This window comes from Bufo gargarizans, chromosome 8 (assembly GCF_014858855.1).
Source record: "Bufo gargarizans isolate SCDJY-AF-19 chromosome 8, ASM1485885v1, whole genome shotgun sequence".
NCBI classification, from domain to species: Eukaryota; Metazoa; Chordata; class Amphibia; order Anura; family Bufonidae; genus Bufo; species Bufo gargarizans.
The window spans coordinates 142,652,868-142,660,996 of record NC_058087.1 but is presented as its reverse complement, the minus strand read 5'-3'; the positions used below and the strand labels follow the sequence as shown (position 1 = coordinate 142,660,996).

Genomic DNA, 8,129 nt, shown 5'->3' with positions numbered 1-8,129 from the left:
GTGAATTTCTATTGGCAATTTTTTGGGTCCTGTACTGGCCGATAGTTACATTTGTTATCTCTAGCCACATAATCGCACCCCTGTCTCACTCCTCTGCCTCTCAGTATGGTGGTGTATGAACTGCATTCACCATAAGGACCTTCTAATGTCACAGGGTCATGTAACTGTGCCCCCCACCCCGTACTGTGCCCCCTTATACCCTGCATTGTGCCCTCTTACCACATCCTGTGCAGTGCCCCTAGTCATTCTCTGTACTGTGCCCTCTTATACCCTTTTATCTGGTCACGGTATGGCGGTGTTATCTGGTCACTGTGCAGAGGTGTTATCCGGTCAATGTATGGCGGTGGTATCCAATATCTGGATGGCCATAACTGTATCCCTTTCCCTGCCCATGCCATCCTTTTTTAGACCTGGCATGAGCGGGAAAAATATGCAGATTGCAGTGCTAAGGACCTTTGCGCCACAACCTGTGTCAGAAATACGCCTAACATAGACGTATTTCTATATAATAAATGACCACCTAATTGTATTATTAATTGGTGGTAGGGCTAATATCTTTATATTATATAGATTCTAGTGTATTATACTGTGCCCTGTGTTTCCCAGTAGAAAATGACCCTTGGGAAGCACAGTCCTCATCCCTGACCACCAGGACCAGGTAGCGCTCTGTCAGTACATGGCGGCCTCCCCTCTCCGCCACGCTGCTCCGCTGTGTACTGGTGCTTATTCTGACACTAGGGCTGGGTTCTCATCCTATTTTTGCCATCCATTTAATGCATACCAAAAATGTATGCATTAACAGATGCCTCAGACTGATGCCATACAGTGGAGTCTGTTCCCCATACAGTTCCATGATAGAAAAAAAATGTATGTTAACGTATGCATTTTTTTAATAGACTCTGCAAGATAAAAACATTCGAAGTGCTGCACATTTGTATACATCAAACTGATAGGAAATACATTTTTTCTAGGCTCCAGCAGGGCACTTTTTTTAAGAGTTTCCCTTTAAGACGCATAAAAATGGCCCCTGATTAAAATATATATTTTTGGGGGGAATTTTTGCCAATGACCCCCTCTGGTATATCACTGTCCATGTTGTGGGACTATTTGTGTACTTCTAGTAAGTGCTTGCTGGCTGCAAAAATGACCTGAAGGTTTTCGCCTGCCGTTAACGTGAATATGGCCTGCCGCGAACGCGCAGTTCGCGAACATTTGATCGCGAACGCGCGTTTGCGAATCATCCCGGCCGATGTTCGTCCATCACTAGTGCCTATTTTCAAAAAGGGTGCTAGGTCTTCACCAGGAATTTATAGACCAGTAAGCTTAACATCCATTGTGAAAAAAAATGTTTGAGGGCCTCCTACAGTAGAACATCCAGAATTATGTAACTGACAATAATATAATAAGTGATAGCCAACATGGTTTTACTAAGAAGAAAAGCTATCAAACTAGCCTGATTAGTTTTTTTATGAGGAGGTGAGTAGAAACCCGCACAGAGGGAAGGCTGTCGATATTGTGTTCTTGGACTTTGTAAAGGCGTTTGAGACTGTCCCGCATGGATGCCTATTGGTTAAATTTAGGTCTATTGGTTTACAAATATTATTTGTAATTGGATTGAAAATTGGTTTCATGATCGTAACTAGAGTTGTGGTCAATAATTCCTACTCTGAATGGTCCCCAGTAGTGTACCCCAAGGTTCTGTGCTGGATCCGCTATTATTTAACTTCATTAATGACATAGAGGATGGAATTAATAGTGCTTTTTCTATTTTTGCAGATGACACCAAACTTTGTAATACGGTCCAGTCTATGGAAGATGTTACAAGCTGACTTGGACAGATTTCCTGTTTGGGCCTCCATTTGGCAAATGAGGTTCAATATAGATAAATGTAAAGTTATGCACATGGGGGCTAATAATGTCATATGGCATATGTCCTGGGGGTGGGGGGTAAAACTGGGAGGGTCACTTGTTGAAAAGGATCTGGGTGTATTAGTAGATCATAGACTAAATAACAGCATGCAATGGCAGTCAGTTGCCTCTAAGGCCAACAAACTTGTGTCTTGTATTAAAAGAGACATGGACTTATGGGACATGGATGTAATATTGATACTATACAAAGCATTGGTACGGCCTCACCTGAAATACATGGTTCAGTTCTCAGCACCAGTCCATAACAAGGATGCCCTGGGGTTAGAAAAAGTGCAAAGTAGAGCAACTAAACTCATAAAGGGCCTGGAAGATCTTAGCTCTGAGCAAATATTAAAATCCAACCTAATGTACCTGCTTAAGACTAAGTTGAGCAGATTTACTATGTCTGTCTGAAATGTAGACAGTGTAAGACAGTCTAAGGGTCCATTTACACATCCGCAATTTCGATCCGCATTTTGCGTAACGGAATTGCGGACCCATTCATTTCTATGGGGCAGCGCGATGTGCTGCCCGGATCCGGAATTGCGTATCCGCACTTCCGGGTCCGCAATTCCGATCCCGAAAAAAAATTGAGCATGTCCTATTCTTGTCCGCAATTGCGGACAAGAATAGGCATTTTCTATTAAGTGCTGGAAATGTGCGGTCCACAAAATGCGGAACACACATCGCCGATGTCCGTGTTTTGCGGATACGTGGATCCGCAAAACACACACAGACATCTGAATGGACCCTAAGGATGTGCCAAATTTATCATAGGGGCTCAGGGTGGAGGATAAATGTGGTGCCTGGATAAGCGCTTTTGTCTAAAGTTATACCACCTATTGCCATTTGTCCATTATTGCAATTAGAAGTTTATGAATTTCCAGCAGTGTGCAAGGTATAACTGGGTGTTTCCAGTTGGGGGGTGTCCTTGCACAGTCTGACACTACCCAATCAATCAGTGCTGCCAGTGGCAGATTGCGCAGGGACACACCCCCAACTGCTAGAAATTATTTCATAATATTCTAGTAGAAATAATAGACGAAAGGCACAACATAGAGTCATACAAATAGATGCTTCAGAATTGTAATTACATGGTGAATGCAAGAAGTTACTAAGAACATGCCAGGAAAGGTGACAGCTCCTCTTTAATACAGTATTACATAGCATCTATTTAAATGAACGGATGACTATGTGAGACATGGATGGACCAGATTTTATAAAAGCTTTTTGCCGTCTTAACTCTGTAATAAAATATTCACTGTAAATATTATAATATGAGACGTTTACAAAGGATATTTTTTAGCACAGACATTGTGCAATTAGGTGTAATTCAGTGCAGACCAGCGCTTAGATTCCAAGTCTTTTAAATGAGGTGCACAGTGATGGGAGGAGAATAATAAAATCCAAGTTTGGACAGGAGCCTATAGGACTGATGTGCATCATCACAACAGCAGAGCTATTGTTCATTGCCTGTCATCCTCTATTGGAAAATCTGAGGCTGTAAGCAAGAGCTGTCCTGGGTGACAAATCATTTTATAAATTTATGGCCTCTACGATCCCAGAAGCTGACCCTGTAAACATAATCAATGTTAAAAATCGATGTAAAATATGGAACTTACAGTCATAATTAGAGATGAGCGAATATATCAAAAATGTGATTCGGCTGGTTTGCCAAATTTTTCAAAAATATTTGATTTGATCTGAATTTATTTGTGCCGAATTGCGTTAAAAAACTGCTATTTCCTGGCTGCAGAAAGCCTTTATAGTTGTGTAGTACACTGTGGTAGTGAACCAATACTGTGAGTCAGTATGACATGTAGATGACAGGCGTCACTCTTAGGCCCCAATTACACGAGCGAGTATTCTGCGTGATGTGAACGCATTGCGCCTGCACGGAATCCGGACCCGTTCAATGGGGCTGTGTACATGTGCGTTGGTTTCCACGCATCACTTGTGCGTTGAGTAAAGATCGCTGCACGTTCTATATTCTGCGCAACGCTGGCCCCATAGAAGTGAATGGAGCTGCGTGAAAATCGCATCCGCAAGCAAGTGCGAATGTGATGCGTTTTTCACGGATGGTTGCTAAGAGATGTTGTTTGCATACCTTCAGTTTTTTATCATGCGCGTGCAAAACGCATTAAATCGCATTGCACCCGCACGATCAAAACTGATCAACTGCACGCGATCGCAGACAACACTGAATGACTTTGTTTGTGAAATTGCGCATTTTTCACTGAAAGCATTCGCAACGCATCCGGACATAATCTGCACATGCTCGTCTGCAAGGGGCCTTAGAATCACTGCACACTTCACTTATTTGGGCAGTTACGGGGCCAAAACTGACCAAATAACTCCTGTCGGGTATATAAAGCAAATGCTTTATATAAATATTTTAAAAAAAATTATCGGGTCAAAAGAAAAATTATGCAAACTATATTGACCCAGTTAGATGGACATAAACATCTTAAAGAGTTCAATCAAGAACCTGATTATTTTGTGCAATCAGTAAAACAGGGTACAAGCGTCTATGCAAAAATATAAATGGTTTATTATACAATAGGTTAAAATACAAACAAAAATGAATCAACCTAAATTTCAATAATATACAATGATATGTAGTACCCAGAATTCACCACTATATGATACCAACAAAACACTACTCAACCAACACAAGAATATTATGCAATACAGCTTTAAATCTGTGAGAGATATACAATCAATGGATTATGCGGAAAACTCAATCAAGAAGATGACAGGTACAAGCCCTTGCTCTGCCCAAAAATGATGACCAATCTTTCAGATAATGGTAGTATTGCAACAAAACTTATAAATTATTGGCTTGATATAAAACTAGGGAATTCAAAGATTCCCAACAAAGAGTTTCTCCAATATTATCCCCTTCTTTCAGTTATATGCATCGTAACTGAAATCAGAGAAAATACGGATGTAGCAACTAACGTTACACGTCCGCAAATGAGCGGGTATCTGGCTAAGTATCAAGCCAATTAATTAAGATCAATACTACATAAAACAAAATATACATTACCCAAGGGTCAAGTGATGTGCAGAGTCTTGGGGCAGCCAGCTCTCAAGAGTTTTTCCCGATAATCCAAATGATTTTCCAGAGATCTATAATCCAAATGTTTGTTTCTCTTTTTTTTTCTTTCTTTCTCCTTCCTTCTTTTTTTTTGGTAACTGGTTTCTTAACCCAAAACTTATCAGATGAACACGCCCTCCGAGTTTGGAACTTTCCAATCATTGTTGGAGGGGTGTGTGCATTGATAAGGAGCATGGCGTCATAATACTACCCAGAATGCAATTTTGCTACTGATGTAGTATTAACCGCTTATATCTAGATGGCACTGTTGTATAAGCAATAAGCATCATACCATTAAGGGTTAACTCATACATGCCTAGTATTTTCACTACTTCACACCTCTGACATCTAGAGGCCTTGTCTCAGGGCTGAGGGACAAACTTTGATACATGAATATATACTTTGAGGAACATCTAGACCATTCTCACACTGTAGAATTCATGTTCAGATAGGAAAAACAATGAAGCCTCAGAATCTGCAGGTGCGGTGTATCTTCTAACTTTCTAAATGTATAATATATTGTTACAATAACAGTAGCTTTTGAACAGTACAGTAATCTTCTCATGGACTTACTTTGGCCTACATGAAACTTCATACAAAACAGTGAATATAAATCAACATTGCTCTTAAAGGCAATGAATACCCATTATAACTAAAATAAGTAAACATAACTGTTTAAACTTATGAAAAAGCACAACAAAATCCCCCTTCATTACAATGTAATCCAATAGAGATGTTGGGTTACATTGGAATGTCACAATGGGGTTTTCATTCAGAGTCTTTAGAGACATTAGTTCTTGTTTAAACTGTTCGTGACTCTCATGAAGATTCATTGAATGAGTCAATAACTTTGAGTGAAAGTCGGTGGTGACGACAGTATCCTCTACAACGGAATATAAGTCCGATAAATGTTTTTTCTGGTTCTCCATCTCTGCATGAATACTCATTAGGTTCCTTTTCAGTGAACCGATCTCAAGTTCCAATGTCTTAATAGAGATGGAATTAACAGCTGATACACCGGTGGCAATGACAGTGCCCACTACGGCAAAGATTATGGCGGCTGTAATTGCAGAAATGAACCGCTTTGGTCGTCGACTTGTTGAAAACTGTTCTCTGGTCATGGTTTTCCTTGTCTGTTCCAGGATCTGTGTAACTCTTTCTTGGGAATAGCCGATGTGCATTTGATACCAAATCTTTATCTCCGGAGACGAAATCTCAGAAATGTTGAACTGTCTCTCGACGAAGACACGTGGGTCCAAACTGACGTAGATCTTTTGGGATAGAATCCTCTTATTCGTCAAGATGAATCCCGTGGTATCCTGTAGCATGATCCCAGATGAAGGGCCTGGTACAGCAATCGGCTCGGCCTGGAACTCCTTCCCCAAGATCAGGACGATGTAGATAACGGCAACAACCCTCCGTGCCATTTTGCACCTGTAATATATTGTATGACAAATATAAGTACATACATCTTCCACTTTTTATTACTCCTGCAAGAAAAGAGTTAATACTACCATACATCTTTGATTTGGTCTTGTTTCTTTTCTTGGACAGAGCAAGTTCTCGATACAAAAGTGAGTCAAGAGATAATTAGTCACAGAGGAAAATACATGAGGATAGGTTAGTACATTTGTATGTTCATACTATACCAATCCTGGGTTTCCGTCTTTAGCTGGAACCTTGTTATCTCTTTACTCTTCATCATCCGGCAATCCTTCCATTTGGCGAAGTTGTGACCTAGGATGACAAACACGTAATTGATTCATGTGCACCCATTTCTCTATAAATTCATCCCCCTTAGGAATTTTGATCTTGTAGACCACAGGTGACAATTTGTCAGTGACGACATAGGGTCCCTTCCAGGAAGGCAGGAACTTCCTTTCCTTCACCTGATCCCGGGCGAAGTTATAGAGATAAACCTGATCAGAAATTTGGTACTCCTTTTGAGTAGTCTTCAGATCATAGTAGATTTTGGCACTCACGGCTGCTTTCTCCAGATTCTTCTGGGCAAATAACTATATGACAATATAGTGGCTTGTGATCCTGTGTCAAGTAAACCCCTGATTGGTCCGATAAGTTCATCTTGGAGATAGGAATCAAGAAAATATCGGCCTTCTATCTGAAACAAATCACATAAAAAATTAGGGTGATCACTTATTTGACATTTGTTAAGGATTTGACCTTTCTGCAGCGTCGCGACCTCTGATGAATTCTTGGAATTCTTGCTGCTCGCGGTGGCAGCAGCAGCCCCCACCTTTGGAGAACACTGGATCACATCACAGCTTACAGACGGCAGCTCGCAGATGGACGCTGAGGTGATAGGATCACTCACTGGAGAAGACACATTAGTGCAGGAATCATCATGATTAGACTGTAATATAGACAACATGTTAGACATCTCCTCCTTGGCCTCAATTTTAGGGACAAGAACACTGCAAGGCAAAGTAGGATTAGAAATTACATTAGATTCTTTTACAACCATCTCAGTAGCCTTGCACCGGCCTGGGCTCTGACCCTGCCCTGCCTGCATTATGGGGCTGAGCTGGGTCCTGCAGTTGCCCCTAAAAAAGACTCAGGCTGTTTTCCAGTTGACACCTGGGACATTTTACTAACGATCTCCTGTAATTTGGCCACTTGATCTGCCAACTGATCCAAACGATTGTTTGGTTTGCGCACAGTTTGGACCTCTGGTGTGCCCTTATTAGAAGTGGGTGACCGACTTCTAGGTGAGGTAGGGGATTCAGGCCTATTTTCCTTCTGTTGTCTGGGCCTGTTGTTCCAGCGCCTGTATCCCCCCTGGGGACCCCTATTGTAATATTGGGGACGGTAGTTAAACCTGCCAGCACTGGAGTTATCCCCCTCTGGCCCATTGGGGCTCTGAGGTCTTGTTTGCTTGGGTCCTAACTGTTGTCGCTGGGTTTGTTGGACAGGTCCTGTAGACTGAGGGTACTTACGTGGCTGCGTTTCAAATTTGAAGCTAGGGTTTACCTTAGCTTCTGCTATGCTTTGTTCTGGGGACTTTTTATATCTCCTCTCACCTGTAGCATGGCATTCACTGATGTTATACAGTGAGGTGGCAGCCGTCACCAACCTGTCCAAGGGAGCTTTGAGATCAAGATCT

General features: G+C 41.5%; 1 protein-coding gene across 4 annotated transcripts; it reads right to left on the bottom strand.

Annotated features, from left to right (window-relative positions):
* Positions 1 to 5,588: 5,588 nt before the first annotated feature.
* On the bottom strand, positions 5,589 to 7,305 carry LOC122944936. Of its 4 annotated transcripts, none has more exons than XM_044303681.1 (3): positions 6,991 to 7,305; positions 6,658 to 6,745; positions 5,589 to 6,442 (listed from the first exon to the last, which is right to left on the bottom strand). In XM_044303681.1, exons 1-3 carry the CDS (start codon positions 7,088 to 7,090, stop codon positions 5,635 to 5,637), a joined length of 996 nt encoding a protein of 331 aa, XP_044159616.1. In that variant the 5' UTR covers positions 7,091 to 7,305; the 3' UTR covers positions 5,589 to 5,634. The 4 variants fall into 4 exon arrangements, with proteins under 4 accessions (XP_044159616.1, XP_044159617.1, XP_044159618.1 ...); XM_044303682.1 differs by having other exon boundaries at positions 6,653 to 6,745; positions 6,991 to 7,302; XM_044303683.1 differs by having other exon boundaries at positions 6,663 to 6,745; positions 6,991 to 7,302.
* Positions 7,306 to 8,129: the final 824 nt, after the last annotated feature.

Bases quoted from the DNA above. Each gene is read 5' to 3' on its own strand.
- LOC122944936 (XM_044303681.1), bottom strand. From the start codon at position 7,090: ATGAACTTATCGGACCAATCAGGGGTTTACTTGACACAGGATCACAAG. The intron at 6,746-6,990 runs GTGAGTGCCAAA...TTGTCATCCTAG, and splicing joins AGAATCTGGAGAAAGCAGCC to GTCACAACTTCGCCAAATGG. The intron at 6,443-6,657 runs GTATAGTATGAA...AATATATTACAG, and splicing joins AAGACGGAAACCCAGGATTG to GTGCAAAATGGCACGGAGGG.